This window comes from Meles meles, chromosome 17, assembly GCF_922984935.1.
Source record: "Meles meles chromosome 17, mMelMel3.1 paternal haplotype, whole genome shotgun sequence".
Classification (NCBI taxonomy): Eukaryota; Metazoa; Chordata; class Mammalia; order Carnivora; family Mustelidae; genus Meles; species Meles meles.
The window spans coordinates 21,252,868-21,273,243 of NC_060082.1; the positions used below are offsets into that span (position 1 = coordinate 21,252,868).

General features: G+C 35.5%; 1 protein-coding gene across 2 annotated transcripts in view; it reads left to right on the forward strand.

Moving 5' to 3' along the window:
- The first annotated feature begins 8 nt into the window (after positions 1-8).
- Positions 9-20,376, forward strand: part of CDC73 (cell division cycle 73) — a 119,533-nt gene continuing 99,165 nt past the window's right edge. For both annotated transcript variants that reach the window (XR_006815568.1, XM_045982855.1), the window contains exons 1-6: positions 9-240; positions 2,640-2,745; positions 5,038-5,107; positions 10,239-10,301; positions 10,384-10,436; positions 13,691-13,779. Coding sequence is in view for 1 of the 2 variants with exons in the window: in XM_045982855.1 (XP_045838811.1) it covers positions 110-240; positions 2,640-2,745; positions 5,038-5,107; positions 10,239-10,301; positions 10,384-10,436; positions 13,691-13,779 (512 nt within the window). In the remaining variant the exon portion in view is untranslated. The remainder of the gene's footprint in view (positions 241-2,639; positions 2,746-5,037; positions 5,108-10,238; positions 10,302-10,383; positions 10,437-13,690; positions 13,780-20,376) is intronic.

The following is a 20,376-nucleotide window of genomic DNA, read 5'->3' on the forward strand; positions in this document are numbered from 1 at the left end:
GGCGGCGGAGGAGGAGGAGGAAGAGGGCGAGGCAACAGGGGAAGAAGGAGGCAGGCGCGGCGGCGGCGGCTTCGCCCGGGGCCGGCGGCGGCGGCGAGGGGGGGGGAAGATGGCGGACGTGCTCAGCGTCCTGCGACAGTACAACATCCAGAAGAAGGAGATTGTGGTGAAGGGAGACGAAGTGATCTTTGGCGAGTTCTCCTGGCCCAAGAATGTGAAGACCAACTATGTAGTTTGGGGGTAAGTCCGGCATGGCTGTGGCCTGGGGATGGCCGGGCAGAGTTGGGCGCCCCCAGGCGACCTCTTTCCTAACCCCTCCCCCCGATTCCCTTTGGGGATGGAGGAAAAAACGGGTCCCTGGGTAAAAGTTTTTCCTCTGGAAGAGAAGTTACACTTTCAGGTGAGGAGGGAATAGGAGGAGGTGCGTCTTGAGTAGTCCATTTTCTTTAAGTCTTTGGGACGCCAAAGGGAAAGGTACCAAGGGAGTTTCTGACTTACCTAGTTCATTTCTGCGGGAGCGTGTCGAGTGTTAGCTGTGTGTGTGTAGGTGCAGAAAAGGGCACACCGTCCGGTCCTGGAGACGTCTTTCTGTGTTCCTTAGTTTTTTTCTTTCTCTACGAGGCTACCATGTGTTTTAACTATCCCTCCTGCCCCTTGCAGCTCCTGGTCTGTTTCTTTTCCTTTCGTAAAATTCTCTCAAGAAAAGAGAAGGCAACCAACTGTGTGAAGTTAGAACGGGAGAAAGATTTGGTCACTTTGAAGAGCCCTCAAAACCCGTGTTAGTTAGGGGTGAAGGCAGGAGTTTCCTCCTGTAACCAGGAGTTACTGGTGAAATGGGGTGAGCTTTACAGATCTAAGTAAGGTACTGATGGTGTTGTGTGGTTTTCAGGAAATGTGTTTTAAAGAGAAATGCCTTGGAACGTTGGTCCATGCGGGGTTTTCTGAATTTAAGTCATTAAGGAAAATTCTCTAGAAATAGGTCTGATAATCGTTTGGGGCCTTTGTAGTGATGTTTCTGTCATTGGTATTTCATTTGGATAATTGGAAGCTTGGGCCAGAACTTCCATACTCATTTCACTTGATTGAATGGGAGGGAGCATTGGGCTTTATGAAGAGTTGATGAAAAGCTAGGGAAAATTTAGTTGGTTTCTAGTTTTTTGGCCATGAGGGTTTATGATTCGATTAGCTTTATGAAATGTTGATGCAGTGGCATCATTGGGTTTCCTGCGTTTTGTCCTTACAGAAGAATTTGCACAGACAGTTATAGCGATGGGAATTTTAACTGATTTTTTTTTTTTCTTTAAAAAATGGTTGAGGAGTAGTCATGGTGTAGGGTGGTTCAATCTGAAAAATAGAAAAATTTTGTGACACCATGGTCCCTGACTCAAAGGAGGTTAACTTAATCAGAGTAGATCAGATAAAACAGATTATTTGGTAAGAATTGCATTCTGGCCTTTAAAAGTGTAATCACTTCTGGCTTGTGGTATTAGTATACATTTCACAGAAGTGTGTTTGGGATGTAGATGTGCTACAAATTTTTCTTGAACAAATGAATGAACAAATGAGTAAGCTTTAAAGAATGGGTAAAGAACTTGAGGGTGACATGATGGGTTAGGTCTTAAAGGACATGCTTAATGGCATGAGAGCTGGAAGGGAAATGTTTTGATAGTTCAATGAAGCTGGTAGTGGAAAAATAACAACAGTGAATCACACCAATAAATACAGTTTTAGTTCATTTATTCATCTCTGTATGCATGTGTACTTATGTCCATAACTGTAAACAATAGCTATCCTTATTACATGCTGTACATTATGTTACTTTGCTTTTCTATATCATCAAAAAAAGTTACTTATATATTACATTTCATAGTACAATATTTAGTAATGATGTGTGATCTGAAATATATCGGCTTAGAGGAAAAGTGGAAATGCAGGCTAGAGAAGTGTAGGTTGGGGCTGATTACTTTGGGCTGTATTGAGATGAATTTAAATAATACATTGACATTTTCAGGTGAGGAGTATGTAGCAGGAAGGGTGAGATTGAACACTAATATTGTTGAGCAAATAGTATTATGTGCTTTCATTAAAGAGCCTGCACCTCGAAACTGTATTGTTTTATCACACCTAGAATTCATTATGGTTTTACATCATTAGTTTAATTTGAGGGATGTCATAAGAATTATACCTTTGACATTCATTGTTGTGTTTACTGTAAGAATGTCATTAAGGATGCTGTTTAGCAGTATCTCACTTTAGGAGACATAGGATAAATTTCTTCTAAGTTGAGCCCTGGCAGTAGTTGTATTTTTCCTAATCAGTTTGTTTTCTCTTGTGGATCCTCTGTAACTGATTAGGTTCCTCTCTCTATTGACGAAGACCAGAACCAAATTTGGGCCAGTTCTAAAAAATGTATATAGTACCTTAGAGTATGAATAGGATGTGCTTTCCTTCTTGCTTTTTGTCATTATCTACCTTTGTGTTTTGCTTTAATGACAGTTCCACTTATTAAATTTCATACTTTATGGATTTTTTGGTAGTCACGTTAAATTCATTGTTGGGTAGCAAAGTAAGTATAGATAAATTCGAAGTCCAAGGAGTTGAATTAAAATTGAGTATAAATCTTGTCTTAATTATTTCAGGACTGGAAAAGAAGGCCAACCCAGAGAGTACTACACATTGGATTCTATCTTGTTTCTACTTAATAATGTGCACCTTTCTCATCCTGTTTATGTCCGACGGGCAGCCGTAAGTAAAATTCATTTTAAAACTTTTTTTTATTTCATCTTTTCTTTTTGGTGGTAGGAATCATTATGTCATCGCGCACTAAGATTGGTGTCTGAGAACTTTATTTCAGTGTGCAACAACATTTGGCGCCCAAACAGGGACCTCTTCAGGACTCCATGGAGTCCTTGTATGCAGTGTGGGACGACATCATTTGGCATGAATCACTTCCCTCATGGGTTTCAGATCAAAAGAATAAAAGGTTTGTTTATATGAAAGTCTACTGGAGGGTCAAAATTAGATCACTGTGATTTATGCTGATTTTTAAATCTGTGACTTTCATGTAAAACGTGGGCACTGTTTACAAGAACAGAAGTTTTGAAGACATTTATAGGAATGTTTTAAGAAATTCATAAGCCTGTGGAAGGACCCTGCTATGCAGAACTTTAGTTTAATCTTAAGAAAACTTTTTGGGGGGCATCAGAAAGAATCAAGATTAACAGACAACTTTCAAATTAAATTTTTACCAATTTTATAAACCTTTTTTAATACTTCACTGACAAACTCATTTGTTTTCAGTTTTGCCTGCCTTCAGCATCTCAGTATTTGAACACTGCGTTTCTGAATAGGATATAAATATTCAGCATCTACTACATATTGAAAAAGTGATACATATGGTAAAATACTTGAGATGTGGGAAATAGTGGGATAAAAATAACGTTTCTATAAACTTACGTTACCGCATCTTAAGTCTTTAAAACCTGAATTAGGCAGTAATTAGGATATTTTGTTGACTGTGTCCATTCATTTTGTGGTAATAAAGATGATCCAGGTACTTGCTTTTGATTTAGAAATTATATTATTGAGAAATGGTTGTAGCTGTAATTGTTACCTTTCTTCGCATGTTTTTCTTAAATACTTCACAGATTGAAAGAGCAGAATTCTATAATTTTTGGGTTCTACAAATTATGTTCTTTCCTCTTTTGTGTTATTTGCTCTTTCTTATGAGCAAACCATTTCTGAAATAAGTTTTCCTAAGCCATGGCTCCTTTTTTAATGTGTATAGACTTGTATCTTTCTCAGTTTGTTGTATTATGTCCATAATTAATTAGTAACCAAATGATGAAGTATTAGACTTAGAAACAGTAATTTAAAGAAAACTAAGTCTTTTAACTATTTGATATATCCCATGTAGACTGGTTTTTTAAAAATAAGCACACAAAAATCTGTAGGCTCTTAAATATTTATACTCATAGCAGAAATTAAAATTTAGCCTGCTCTTAAAAAAAAAGTTAATTTTAAGTGATTCAGTATAGTTTATTTCTGTCATCAAGGAGTGTGTGCAGAATGGTGCAGTAGTCAGTATAAGATAATTAGCCAAAGGATTTTTGTTACTTCATTTTTGCTTACATAAAGTGACAAAGTGATTTTAATTTATAATCTTGTAGCCACCTCTCATTCCTGTACTCAGTTGTTGATATTATAAAAATGGTATGGAAAATTGTTGTAATTACAGGATTTATTGAATTCATGGCCCAAAGATGACTTGGTGACTAAAGTATGCAGTTTTATTTGTTTTGCATACCTCTTTACAAACCGCTAATATAGGAGCTTAGAGGAAAATTATCCATTTTACCAAAATAGACACATTTTCCAGGTTTAATTTTTTTAATCTTTTCCCCTTTCTTACAGAATTTTGCATACACTCAAGGATAAAAAAGAAATGTGTAATATGGAAAGTAAACAACTGCCATTAATGTTTTCTTGTATAATTTCCTCTTAATTTTTTTTTCTCCATGCTTAAATAGCACATACCTATTGTTATTATGAAAACTTAGGTTAATGGCTAAGATAATGTATTTTGGAGTTCAAGTAGAATATTTTGAGGAAGTCTCTTGTGTTTGAGGCAAGAAGGCACTTGGAAATGTTTAAAGTGAGCAGGCAGTAGGACTAAAAAGATAATTGCCTAAAGAATGCAGAGTATCATGAATAAATTAAAAAAATACTTAAGGTAAGCCAAGGGAACAAAAAAGATAGCAATTGATATTTTGAAGAAGGATGGGTCATTGTTTTATTTCTACTGATTATTTTTTATTTATCTTACCTGAATTTCAAGAATGAAGTTATTTCAAGTTAATATTCATAAAAATTTTCAAGACTTTTATTGGCTTTTTTAGCCTAGCTCCCTAAAGATAAAATCCTAAATAAATATTATCAAGATATGTTGGAATGAAATTCATACATTACACAATGTTTGTCTTTATTGTTCCTTATAATTGTGTTCTTTTGATAACTAATTTAAAATTTTAACTTCAGACTGAAAATATACCTGTGGTTAGAAGACCTGACCGAAAAGATCTACTTGGATATCTCAATGGTGAAGCATGTGAGTAATTTTTAACTTTTTCTCACTTTTATTTATTCATTTATTTATTTATTTATTTTTAAAGATTTTATTTATTTACTTGACAGACAGAGATCATAAGTAGGCAGAGAGAGGAGGAAGCAGGCTCCGCACAGAGCAGAGAGCCTGATGTGGGGCTCGATCCCAGGAACCCTGGGATCACGACCTGAGCCGAAGGTAGAGTCTTTAACCCACTGAGCCACCCAGGCGCCCCTTGCTCTCACTTTTAAATAGCCATTGTTTCTTTCCTTCCCCTGTGAAATAAAAAAGCAATGGGACGAGAGTTTGTAGTTCCAGTAAAAAATTAACTTTCCAGCAGCATGTGTTTGCATATGCTCTCCATTCTTTTCTTTTATGGTGAATGCACTATTTTTCTTCTAAGGCCAGTCACACTTCTCTGTCTATAGATTCCATTTCTTTTCACTCTCTGAAAGACTTTGCCTTTATGAATTGTTACTTCTCTCTTGCATCATCATCTTTCTCTTTTTCTCTGCATCATTCCCTTTACTGTATGATCTCTCATTGAAAAACAGTTTTTTGACCCCACATTCCTAGTATCTGTTGAATTTGTCTTGAATTCTTTGTTAACAATTGTGTGATCTCACTGCTTCCCTCTTGACTCCTCTTCAGTCTGGCTTTCCTACTCAACATCCCTAAAATCACTGTTAAAAGTCAGCACTGATTTAGGGGTTACCGGTTCCTTTCATCTCATACCCATATCTTGGCCTCTCAACAGCATTTGACACTGTTGATTACTCTTTTTTGGAAAGCCTTTCTTCACTTGGCATTTGGGGCACCAGACTCCTTTGATTTTCTTTCTATTCATTGTCCATCTCTCATTTTATTTTGCTTACCAATCTTCAGCACTGATTTATTCCTAAGCTCAAGTTATAAATCCACTGTTCATATCTTTCCTTGGATATTTAATAGGTATGTGAAATTCAACATACCTGAAATAGAATGCTGATTTCCTCCTTCCTTTCTCCCCTCAAACAAAACTAAAATAACAGGTCTGGCCTCCCAGTGTTCCCATCTCAATAAATTTTTTCCCATTCATGTAGTTGTTAAGGAAAAACCCTAGAAAAATCTTTGATTACTTTGATCAGTTTCATGAGCAAATCCTTTTTTTTTTTTTTTAACTTTAAAAGTATGACACTTTTTTAAACATTCTATCCTATCCTGTTCCATTCTCCCCCTTTAGGCTTGCATAGCCCTCTTACAGGCCCCCACTCTGTATTTTCTGGTATAGTCTTTGTCCTGCCCATTAGAGCGACCTGTTTGTGAAAATGCATATAAACTTAATTGTGTCACTTACCTGGTCAAGTCCATCCTGTGGCTTCCCGTCATACTTAGAATAAAGCTTACACTTCTTGTTCTTTTCTGACATATGTGATCTTGCTTCTGCCTAAATCTCTGTGGCCTCATCTTCTTCCAACCTTCTGCTATGAGTAGTCCTGTCTTCTTGATTCTTTTAACTATCCTAACCTTTCAAGTCTTTGTACTTGCTGTTTTCTCTGTGTTAGTTCTTGTTTCTCTACATTGTCATATGTTTTACTTCTTACTACCTCATTCACATCTGTGCTTATTAAATCTTCTGTCAGAAAGGACTTACCAGGGGCTTCTGGGTGGCTTAGTTGGTTAAGTGGCTGCCTTCAGCTCAGGTCATGATTCCAGGGTCCTGGGATTGAGTCCCGCATTGGGCTCCATGCTCAGCAGAGAGCCTGCTTCTCTCTCTCCCTCTGCCTGCTGCTCTGCTTATTTGTGCTCTCTTTCTGTCAAATAAGTAAAATCTTAAAAAAAAAAAAAGGACTTACCATTCTAAAATATAAAATAGTGTTTTGCCATATGTCTGCATTTATGTATAATATCTTTTTGATTTATTCATCAAATTCCTTATGTTGACTAGAAATTACGTATTTGTTTATTTTTTATTTTTTTATTTTTTTAAAGATTTTATTTATTTATTTGACAGATAGAGATCACAAGTAGGGAGAGAGGCAGGCAGAAAGAGAGAGAGGAGGAAGCAGGCTCCCTGCCAAGCAGAGAGCTCGACGCGGGGCTCGATCCCAGGACCCTGGGATCATGACCTGAGTGAAAGGCAGAGGCTTTAACCCACTGAGCCACCCAGGCGCCCCCGTATTTGTTTATTTATATATTATCTCCCCCACTAAAGGGTAAACTCTTAAGAGGGCAAACACTTGTTAAATACCCAGCATTTAGGACAGTGGTAAATAGTGGGTGCTTACCTGTACAAATGAGTTATCATTAATTTGCTGTCTAAGAAAATATGAATAAATAGGTATAATAAATTGATACATACTATAAATTGATGGGTATGAATAAATTTATATAATCTTATAATAGTATGAATAAGTCAGTATAATTCTGATTGGCCCTAACCTTTCTTGGGGTGGAATTTACTACCTTTAAGTCATTAATAGCTATCTTATCACATATTGTGCTCCACGGCTTTAACAGTAAGATTGATTTGCACAGTCTCTTGCATAATGGAAAGACCATCATCAGGAGTGTTGTCTTTTTGTATTGTCCTCACTGAACTTTCAGCAAGCACTTACTGAGTGGCTATTTATTTACTTTTTCTTAGGTATATTTATTAGAGGTGGAGGGAGGAAGGCAGCATGCGAGTGGGCATGAGCTGTAGGGAGGGGCAGAGGGAAAGGGAGAGAATCTCAAGCAGCCTTCCTGCAGTCATGATCTGACCTGAAATTAAGAGTTGGATGCTCAACTGATTGAGCCACCCAGGTGCTCCTTGAATGATTATTCTTAAAGGCGTTGTACTTGGTGCTATACAAAATGCAAAATTCCTGTCCTGAACATGTTTACCATTGTGAAAGACAGATAAAATAAGGGTTAAAATCTTGGGAGAGGATTGAGGAGGGATTCTAATTCTGCTGTGAGGAGGATGGAGTTGAGGATAGGCAAAGACTTTTTTTCTTTTTTAAACTATATGGTGCACTTGTTAGAAAATGGACTTTTTTTTTTGCTTCGGAAGATCTGGTATAGATTCTAGGATTCTCTGTTTTTAAGTATCTCAGGTGAGCTTGATAAATAGGCTGGTTAGTGGGGGAGAGTACTTTAGGGCAAATAAATGGTTTTTCTTTTCAGAGTCCAGAAAAAAGTTACCCTTTAATCATCCATGTCATTTCCTGTAGTTTCTGTAGGACAAATAAATTTAGTCATCAAGTATATTCCTTTGGTATTTTTAAAACAAATTGTTGAATTAATGGTTTAATGAGCAAGTTGAGGAAATCTTTTTTTTTTTTTTTTTAAGATTTTATTTATTTATTTGACAGAGAGAGATCACAAGTGGGCAGAGAGGCAGGCAGAGAGAGAAGAGGAAGCAGGCTTCCCACCAAGCAGAGAGCCCAATGTGGGGCTCGATCCCAGGACCCTGGGATCATGACCTGAGCCGAAGGCAGCCACTTAACAACTGAGCCACCCAGATGCCCCAAGTTGAGGAACTCTTAAGACATTCCATGTTCTTAGACAAGGAGACAGAACAGCTTAAAGATATCAGTTCACAAGATAGATTACATATTTAACATGATCCCAATAAAAATCTTTAGTTTTTCTTGAGGGAGGGGTGGAACTAGACATCATGATGTTAAAATACATTTGGTAAAAGTAACTATCATAAAAGTTTGGAGAAGAGCAGTGAGAAAATATTGTTTGGAGTTTAGAACTAATTATAGAGCCCTAGTAATTTATGTGAATAAACTGAGAATAGTTTTTTATCTGTTAAATGTTAAATTATGTGAATTTGACACAATTAAAGGAGGTCAAATCAGTGGGGGAAAATAGGATTATTCAAGTAATAGAGTGGTAAAAATTCAAAAGTTCTGTAATATTAAAGACCTGACAAGTTGGAAAAAATTCTTCAACTCCTATCACAGTGAATTGACCGGTCTTACTGATAGTATGAAGTGGTTCTATAAATACATGCGTAAGTGACCAAAAACCCAATAGATTATAGTCATACAATTCAAAGAAAAAGTGATGAAATCATATGAAAAATGCTTATTTCACTCATAATTGTAAGTTAAAAGTATATATAGTATTTTTTTTTAACCTCGATAACAACTTTTCAGTTTAATAATACACTTAGGAGTCTCTGAGGAAAAAGATACCCTAATATATTTTTAGTTGTAGTGTCAATTGATAAAATTCCCACTGAAAACACTACATCTGGGACTTATCCTAGAGGTGTAATTGAAAATGCATGAACAATGTGTCATTGTTTGTAGTGACAAAAACTGGTTAGAACTGAACTGCCTGTGGATAGATAGGGTACTAGTAAATTAAAGTTAATCCATACAAGAAATACTATGTAGATTTAAGAAGAAAGTTAAAGAATGCTCCACATACTGATATGTTAAAGTTCTGTTATTAGGTTAAAAAAAAAAAGGTTCATGACAGTGTGTATAGTGTGTTGCCTTATATGTTAAAAAAGGAGAAAAATAAAAGTGTATCTTTGTATTTCTTGTAACTACAGAGAGAGACTAGAAATATCCACAAGAGACTGACAGTAATGTAGGGTGGTGAGAACTAGATGGATAGGGACTGGTACATTCTTTTGTTAGTTTCATTAGTTTGAACCATTCAAAAATTAAATGATTTAATTTAAAAAGTAATTATTATTATTATTATTTTTTTTAGCAATTGTAAATAAAAATTGCATTTTTAAGGCGAATGCTAATTTAAAGAGTTTTTCTTTATACATATATGTTTATGTATTTATGTTTAGATAACATTTTGTGTGTATGTGTGGTAATTAACATTAGAGTATATGTTCTATGAAGTGACCAGTTGATTTTTCAGTCAGATTATTACAATAATTTGTAAGCTAAATTATTAAAAATATTTTGTCCTTTTACAGACTTTTAAATACAGATTAATCTTTTATAATGTTTTAGAAAACTGCTTTAAAACTTATTTTTTTCCTAGGGAAATCACTGTATTATATACAGTAAGAATTATTGTTATAAGAATTATTATATGCAGTAAGAAATAACAAATATTGGGCATTTCTTGTAATAATGTCAAGTATATGTGTTCAAATATTGGTCTTACATAATTCTTTTTAAATCTCTAGCAACATCCGCAAGCATAGACAGAAGTGCCCCTCTAGAAATAGGTCTTCAGAGATCTACCCAAGGTATGTTTTGTCACATATTTATATTGAACTTTGAAAAACTTATTTCAGAACTATGTACTTATTTACTTTTTTTTTCTTAAAGTAAAACGAGCTGCAGATGAGGTTTTAGCAGAAGCAAAGAAACCACGCATTGAGGTAATGCGAATTTATTTTAAATGTGAATCGTAGTATTACTAAATTGGGTTTGTATATGAATAAGAATTCTTTTCCATAGTAGTCTTAGGAGCTTTTTTTCTAGAAAAATTGTTGTAGTATAATGAATGTTTAATAGTAGTTTGAGCTGTAGTTTAAAATCTCTTACATAGAAGTTATGTGTTGGACAGATCACTTTTATGTCCTTATGAAAGTATTGGGCTAGGTCAGGAGTTGGAAAACTACTTCTCTTAGGAATCATTTTAGTAAATATTTTAGGCTTTTTGGGTCATTTAGTGTCTGTTCAGCTACTCCACCCTGCTATTATAGTGCGAAAGCAGGAAGAGGCAATATTTACATGAATTGGCAAGGCTGTATTCCAGTACAATTTTATAAACTGGATGATGAGCCTACTTTTGGGTTGTAGTTTGCCTACCCCTGGAATAAGATGTTTTGAGAATTTGCTTCACTCTTAAGAACTGTGAACATGAAATGCTTATTACAGTGATTTCTTAAAATATTGGTGTGTATTAGGGGGCACCTGAGTGGCTCAGTCAGTTGAACATCCTGCTCCTGGTTTCAGCTCAGGTCATGATCTCAGGGTCTTGTACTCAGCTGGTATCTGCTTGAGATTTTCTCCCTCTGCTCCTCTGCCCTCCTCCTCCTTGCATGCACCCCCTTCTCTCTAAAATAGATATAAAAATTAAAATACCGGTGTATTAGGTTGCATATTTTTTTGTGGTGTTTTATAGCCAGCAAGTGGAATACTAATATTGGTAAATAAGGATAGTTCACATGAAATAGAAGCTGTATAAGAAATGCAGTTACCTTTAAATAGCTAAGTCATTGAACAGCTAGGGTACTGCATAAGAAAGTTAAGCCTTAGAAATTCTGATTTTATGAGGTTATTTATTTACATTTTTTAACAAGCCCCAGATCAGTTACATATAAAACTCCCTGACCATGGAAGATTATGTACTAGAAGTAGCTTTAAAATCTGAGAAATGACTGAACTGGTCAATATATCAATTAATAATATAGAAATAATAGTCATCATTAATGTTAACATTACTAGAAACCATAATCTTTTCCTTTCACACTTGTATAAAAATCAAATAGTTGTACCATTTGCCTGCTACATAAACAGCAAAGCATCCATAGTTAAGGATAAAATGGTAACTTTTAAAGAGACAGGGTTGTTGGTAAGTATGTTCTATATAATCATTGACAGAATTTGACGCTAAAACAGTACAATTTTGTTTTAATTAATTTTAAGAGTTTTAATTATGCATACTCTGAGACATGGACTTGTTGTTTCTTAGTTAATGATCATAGTGATAATTAGCTCATTGTTTTTCCTCTGTTCCTGGTGACTTTTGTATACTTTATGTATATTAACTCATGTAATCCTCACCCACAACCTCCTGAAGTTGACAGTACTATGCATGTCATCAATGAGCAAACAAACCCCTCAGAGAGAGTAAGTTACTTGCTGAGGATCACAGAACCAGAATTAGAGCCCGGACTATCTGGCTTCTAGCCATTCTACCGTACATACTGACTACAAATTTGGCAGCAGTAATACAGAAGTTTTCACCAGCTCTCTCTGTATGAAAGAAGGTTATGACCCACTGTGAACAGTGAGTGAATTTAGATACACTGTTTATTTGGAAAAACCTAAATTTACAGTTACATTATTTTAAATAAATTGAACATGTCAAAAATACTAATTTGCTAGACTACCATTAACTTGAAACATCAGCAAGAAATAACATAGTATAATTTTTTCCAGAGTATTTATAAAGTTATAATGATTTACATAAACAACTATGTTACATAAACAGTTTTCAGTTCAGTGTATATACATTGGTAAACTGCAAGGCACTGGGCTAGGAGAGAAACATTGAGAGCAGAGATTCTGATCTAATCTGATTAATTTCTAGGCTGCAGTTGTCTTTAAAATCAGTAGTTTCCTAAGGAACTTGAGTAACTTGTATTATTACTTTCATTACAAATGGCTAAAATTTAATGCAGCTTGCTAAAATACCATCTTTGCATTCATGTCAGCATAATGTTTTAAATGATGGGTTAGTATTAGAGCATGAATTGGATGGAGCACAACATCGAATATACTGATGCTTTTTTTTTTTTTTAATTTTTTTTTTTATTTGATAGAAATCACAACTAGGCAGAGAGGCAGGCAGAGAGAGAGGAGGAAGCAGGCTCCCCGCGCAGCAGAGAGCCCGATGCGGGGCTCAGTCCCAGGACCCTGAGATCATGACCTGAGCCGAAGGCAGAGGCTTTAACCCACTGAGCCACCCAGGCGCCCCTATACTGATGCTTTTTATACAGTACCATATTTTGTTAGCCACAGACACTGACTCTGTTCCTTAATTTTCTCATTTGTTGAATGTGGACATTGAACTAGATCAAGTTTTGTTTTGTTTGTTTTTAAAGATTTTGTTTATTTGACAGAGAGAGACACAGCGAGAGAGGGAATACAAGCAGGGGGAGTGGAAGTGGGGGAAGCAGGCTTTCCACCAAGCAGGGAGCCTGATGTGGGGCTCCATCACAGAATCCTGGAATCATGACCTGAGCTGAAGGCAGATGCTTAAAGACTGAGCCACCCTGCTGCCCCTCAAGTTTTGTTTTTAACTGGGCACTTTGCAGACTAAATTTTATCGGAAATTCTAACATGCAGGTTAGAGAAAAGCTGAGCTACCAAAGGTTGAACTCAGAGAAGTGGCCATGGGGCACTTTGTAGGTAACGCCTAATGTTCTAAGGAACATGCTTTGAAAACACTCAGGTTTTACTTCTGATCCTCAGAAATCCTGATGGATTCAGGACCTGAGGCAACAAGTGCAAAAACCTATCTCCAAAATGAAATTTTTGACTATGGTGAAGGCGTTTCATAAAATTTAGTGATAAATTTTCCTGAAGAGAAGGAATTTATTTGTGGTATAATACCTTATGAATAAAAGTAGATAGGATACATTACGGGAAGAACATTTAATCATGGAAAAAAGTTGCTGAAGTTCTTTGGTAAGTTTTTAATCAGTTCTACTCTTATGTGATCCAACATGTATTATTGTCTTTTTGTAACTAGAAGTAATCTTACAGTCGAGCTGACTTAAGGCCAGCGATGCTTGGAATGTTATAGGCAGGAATTTATGTAAGGAGAAGTTACATGTTTTTGTTGTTGCTCTACAAGTTAGGTAAAAATGGAAAATATTCCCTAACCACTGATTATTTTCAGGATGAAGAGTGTGTGCGCCTTGATAAAGAGAGATTGGCTGCTCGTTTGGAGGGTCACAAAGAAGGGATTGTACAGACTGAACAGATTAGGTAAGATTTTTTTAGTAGAAAGTGTTAAGTGTATATGGAAAAGGAGATACTAATACGTTATGTACATTTACCTTTACCTCTTGCATTCGTTATATGCTACTGTGTCCTAAGTTCAAAAGATGTGTGGGCATGTTGTATGGTAGAGATTGAAAGTTAATTATGCTTTCTGGAAAGACTTCTTCTTGGTTCTATTACCATATTGATCTTTCCTTTTTAAAATTACTCTATAACCAAGCCACTCATTTATTTTGTGATCTCTTTTTGATTTATAGCAGAGGTCAGCAAATTTTTTTTGTGTAGTGACACATATTAAATACTTTTCAGCTTTAAAGGTCACATGTGGGTTTGGTTTTTTTGTTTTGTTTTCTTTTGTTTTTTGGTAACTGTTTAATGCTTGTGGTAGGGAAAGCAGTCTGTGATTGTGTCACTCATAAAAGAACTGGCATGGCTGGTTTGGCCTGTGGTATTATTTGGTGATCCCTGATTTTTACTGTAATTAGAATCACTTTATGATTTTTCCTTGACACAATATAATGCTTTGGAGTTCTATCCAAACTTAAAAATTCAATGCCTATTTTTAAAAGCTTTATTCAAGGTGACTGATATAACAATAAGCTGCACATATTTAAGATAAGTTGATAAGGTTTCATGTATGTATACATCTGTGAAACCATCATCGTAATCAAGATAATATAACATCACCCCTATGAATTTCTTTTTTTTTTTTTTTTAGATTTTATTTATTTGGCAGAGAGAGAGAGATCACAAATAGGCAGAGAGGCAGACACAGAGAGAGGGGGAGCCTGCCCCCTCTCTGCGCAGAGAGCCCGGTGCGGGGCTCAATGCCAGGACCCTGGGATCATGACTGAGCTGAAGGCAGAGGCTTTAACCCACTGAGCCACCCAGGTGCCCCTCCCCTATAAATTTCTTATGTACCTTTATGATTCCACACTTCTATCTATCCCCATATCCTAGCCTTTCTAGGTAACCATTGATCTGCTGTTACCATAAATTAACTTTTCCTATAGTTAAGTATAAATGGAATTACGTAATATGTACTTTTGGGGGGGGCGTGGCCTTTTAGCGTAATCATTTTGAGATTCATCCATATTATTGGATGTGTCAGTAGTTTGTTCTTTATTATTGCTGGGTAGTTCATTCTGTTCCATTGTATGGATGTAACACAGTTTGTTTTCCTAGGCACCCGTTTATAGATATTTCGCTTGTTGCTGTTTTTTGGCCGTTGCAGCTAAAGCTATGTTCATTTTGTACAAGTTTTTTTATGGACATATGTATTCATTTCCACTGAGTAAATACCTGGGAGAGGAGTGATTGAATTGTGTACTGTTCTAGATCTGCCTTTTTAAGAAATTATCAAACTGTTCAGAGTGATTGTACCATTTCACTTTTCTACCATTCCTACATAAGAGTTCTAGTTTCTTCACAGCCTTGCAAACACTTGATGTGGTCAGGCTTTTTAATTTTAGCTATGCTAATAGGTATAGGATGGTATCTCATTGTGATTTTATCTTGCACTTACCTCATGATTAATGATGCTATAAGTATCTTGTGTGCTTATTGCCATCTTACATCATGTTTGGTGAAGTGTGTTCACATTTTTGTCCATTTTTTTCTTACTGGATTATTTTCTTATTACTGAGTTTTGAAAATTTGTTGTATGTTTTGGTTAAAAATCCTTTTTCAGACATAGGCTTTGCAGGTATTTCTCCCAGTCTGTGACTTGTCTTTACATTCTCCTAGCTCCCTTTTGAAAAGGAGCTTGTTTTAATTTTTATAACATCTCATTTATCAACATGTTCTTTTTTGAATTGTGTTTTGGTATTATATCTAAGTTATCTTTGCCTGAACAAAGACAACAAAGATTGTCTCATATTCTTTTGTAGAAAGTTTTTTAGTTCTAGCTTTTATGTGTAGGTCTGGGATCTATGTTAATATTTTGATTGGGTTATATAGCATGAATCGAAATTTATTTACTTTTTTATGATCTAGATACTGAAGTTCAGTTTAGTATATGTGGATAACCCACTTATTTCAGCACTATTGGTTTCTGTTGAGTTGTCTTTGCATTTTCATAAAAAATCAGTTGTTCCTGTGTAGGTCTGTTTCTGGACCCATTCTGTGCTGTTGATCTAGTAGTCTTTTTGCCTATCCCAAACCATTTTAATGACTTTATAAGTTTTGAAATCAGATAGTGTTAGCTTTCCGACTTTGTACTTCTGTTTCAAGGATGTTTTTTCTGTTTTAGGTTCTTTACATTTTCACATGAGTTTTGGAATTAACATGTCATTTCCTATAAAAAAGCTCATTGGGATTTTGATTGGGATTATATTCAATCAGTAGACCAGTATGGGGAGAATTGACATCTTCAAAATATTGAGTCTTCTGACTATGAATAAGATGTATTTATTTCCCTATCTATTAATGGAAAGATATTTAGATCTTCTGTAATTTAACATTTCATAATTTTCAGTGTGTAGGCCTCATACATCTTTTTGTTGTATTTCATACTTTTTGATACTATTATAAGTGATAGTTTAAAAAATATTCCAATTCTTGATTTGTTGCTAGTATAGAGATACAGTTGATTTTTGGGTGTGGGTCCTGTATCCTGCGATCATGTTAAATTCATTGATTAGTTCTTGTAATTTTTTTGTAACTGTTATTAGCTTTTCTACATAGATAATTATGTTGTGTACACATAAAATAATTTTTTTTTCTTTTTTTCCCCCTCCTTTTTTCTTTCTAAACTGGGTTCCTTTTAATTCTTGCCTTACTGCACTGGCTAGACTTGCTGAATCCCCACTAATCCAGTGTTGAAGAAGCAGTGAGATCAGACATTCTTGTTTTTCTCATCTTAGGTAAAAGCATTCTTTCACCATTAAGCATTTTAGCCTTGGTTTTTTTTTCTTAGATACCCTTCAATAGGTTGAGGAAATATCTTTTTCCTTGTTTGCTGAGAGTTTATCAGAAAGGAATGTTGCTCTTGTCACTTTCTTTTCTGATTCTGCTGAGATAATGGTATAGTTTTCTTGTTGATAATGATGAATTAAATTAATTTTTTGATGTTTGCATTTCATGGATAAACACTACTTCATTATTTTATTAGTTATCTTGCTGCATAACAAATTAACCTGAAACATATTGGCTTAAACTACGCATATTTATTATCTCATGGTTTCTGTGGGTCAGGAGTTTTGGTGTGATTTGGGTATCTTCTTTGATTTAGGGCCTCTCACAGTGTTGCAGTTAAGTTATTGGTCAGGGCTGTGTTCTCATATGTAGGCTTCATGGGAGAAGGATCTGCTTATAAGCTTACCCATGTGGTTGTTGGTAGAATTTAGTTCTTGACAGGTTGTTAGACTAATACCTTAGTTCCTCAGGTGTTACTTAGAGGACCCTCTTGGTCCTTTGCCGCCACATTTGGTCTCTACATGGATTATTTCACAGAAATTACAGCTTGCTTCATCAAAGTGAGCAAACAAGAGTGCCAAGAGAGCTGTGAAGCAGATAGAGATTCTTTTTTCTTTTTTTTTTTTTTTAATATTTTATGTATTTATTTGACAGAGAGAGACAGGGAGAGAGGGAACACAAACGGGGAGTGGGAGAGGGAGGAGCAGGCTTCCCACTAAGCAGGGAGCTTGATGTGGGATTTGATCCCAGGACCCTCGGATCATGACCTGAGCTGGAGGCAGACGTTTAATGACTGAGCCACCCAGGTGCCTGAAATTATTTTCTTATAGCCAGATCTTCAGAGCAACACCCTATCATTTGTACATCATTCTATTTGTTAGAAGCGAGTTAGAAGCAAGATTTAGCCTCCCCACTCCCACAGGAACTGGATTATACAAGGGTGTGAATGCCAAGAGGTGGATATTGTTAATTATTTCAGTGGCTGCCTACCACAATCATACTGTATTGTTGAATTAGAGTTTTTAAAATTTTTGTAGAATTATGTACCCATGTTATTGAGGTCTGTCGTTTCTTTATAATGGCTTTGTGTTGTTTCCTATCAAGATAATTCTGGTCTCAGAATGAGTTGGAAAGTATTTCCTTTTCTTCAGTTTTCTGGAGGAGTTTGTTTGGAAGTGGTATTGGAAAATTTGATGAAGCCATCTATACTATAGTTTTACTTATTTTCGTGTATTTCAGGTAAAGTTTTTAACTGCATATTCAACTTGTTTAATAGTAACAGGTCTATTCTGGTTCTCTCTCCTCTTTGAGTGTTTCTTTGAAGGAAATTGTCCATTTCATCTACATTGTCAAATTTATTTGCATAATGTTGTTCATAATGTCTTTTTAAGATGTCTGTAATCTGTAGTAATGACCCCTCTTTCATTCTTTGATATTAGTTAGCAGTTGATGTTTTCCGTTAATTTCCTTATTGCCTGGCCAAAATTGACCAGTTTTATTGATTTTCTCAAAGAACCAGATTGGGGTTTTCTCTTAAGGTTTTCTGTTTTTTTCTTTATTCTTCTTGTTCTTCAATTTCTGCTTTGATGATAACTTTTGCTTACTCTGGATTAATATGCTGTCTTTTTTTATGGTTTCTTAGAGGGAAATTAATAATCTCAGCTTCCATTCTAAGAACTGCTTAATGCCATCTCATATTGGTATGTTGTATTTTCATTTTCATTCAGTTCAGAATTACTGTCTAATTTTCCTTTTGATTTCTTCTTTTACTCATGGATTATGTTCAGTTGAGTTAATGTCCAGGCATTTAGGATTTTCTAGAGATTTTTTTGCTGATTTCCAATCTGTTCCAAAGTATGGTTGTGTTTTATATGACTTTGAATCCTTTGGTAAGTATTGAAACTTGGTTTTTGGCCCCAAATAAGGTCTGTTCTTTAGGCACTCAAATGTGTATTCTGCTGTTACTTTGGAATGTCTTAGTATAGTCAATATGGTTGATAGTGTCAGTAGAGTCTTCTATATCCTTACTTATTTTTTGTCTTGTATTATTAATTATTGGGATGGAATTACTGAACTCTCTGGCTCTGGATTTGTCTGTTTTTCTTTGCGTTTCTATCAGATTTTGTTCTCTGTCTACTTTGAATCTCTGTTATTAGGTGTAAATGTTTAAGGTTATGTTGTCATGATGAATGCATCTTTTTATCATTACGGAATGACCTTTACCTCTGGCAGTATTCTTTGTTAAAAAAATCTACTTTTTCTTGTATTGAACTAGACACTCCTCCAGCTTTCTTTTGGCTTATGTTACCTTAGTATATGTTTTTATCCTTTTACTTTAAAAAACAAAATATGGTAAAATAGTAGTTTTAAATGTGTAGTTCATGGCCATAAGCTCTTTCCTATTGTGTAACTGAAAACTGGAATCCTTTTACTTTTAACCTATGTGTCTTTATAGTTTAAGTCCTTTAATTGTATGTGTGGATCTTTTATACTTAATGTGATTATTGATACGGTTAGTTGTAGTCCATTTTGCTTTTTTTTTTTAAGATTTTATTTATTTATTTCACAGAGACAGCGAGAGAGGGAATACAAGCAGGGGGAGTGGGAAAAGGAGAAGCAGGGAAGCAGGCTTCCCGCTGAGCAGGGAGATTCCCGATGCAGGGCTGGATCCCAGGACCCTGGCAGACACTTAACGATTGAGCCACCCAGGCGCGCCTTGCTTATTGTTTTTTATTTGTCTTTTCTTTGTCCTGTTTTTGGGCTTTGTATTTGGAATAAGCAAATATTGGTTATAATTCTATTCTTTCTTATTGGCTTATTGGTTATAACTGTCTTGTTATTAGGGCTTTAGGGCTTTTAGTATTCATGGTTTATAGCATCACAGTCTGTCCGGAAGTGTTATACTCACTACTTCATGTATAGTATGGGAACCTTAAAATGGTACACTTATACTGTGTTGTAAGCACCAATATGCATTGTTCTTTAAAGTGTTATCCTTTAAAGAGCTTTAAATAAGAAAAATATCTTTTCTTAAAAATTTATTTATTTATTTATTTGAGAGAGAGAGAGAGAGAGAGAGATCACAACTAGGCAGAGAGAGGGGAGGAAGCAGGCTCCCTGCCGGGCAGAGAGCCCGATGTGGGGCTAGATTCCAGGACCCTGAAACCACAACCTGGGCCGAAGGCAGAGGCTTAACCCACTGAGTCACCCAGGTGCCCCAAGAAAAAAATCTTATGTATTTACAGATACCATTTCCATTGTTCATTTCTTTGTTCAGATTTATTTACCTATTTTTTTCCTTGTTCCTGAATGATTTCTTTTAACATTTCTTTTTGTGCAAACCTGCTGGTGATTAATTCTTTGAACTTTTGTGTTGCTGAAAAGCCTTTATTTTGCCTTTTTTTAAAAAGGAATTTTTACTGGATATTAAATTTTAAGTTCCATTTTTTTTTTTTTTTTAAGATTTATTTATTTGAGAGAAATACAGAGAAAGTGAGCATGACTGGGGGGAGGGGAGAGAGAGCAAGAGAAGCACGCTCACTGCTGAGCAAGGAACCCGACCCTGGTTTCATGTTCTTTCCTAAAGGCAGATGCTTAACCAACTAAGCCACCTAGGTGCCTCTTAAGTTACATCTTTTTAAGTACAGGTCTTCCTTTTTAAATTTT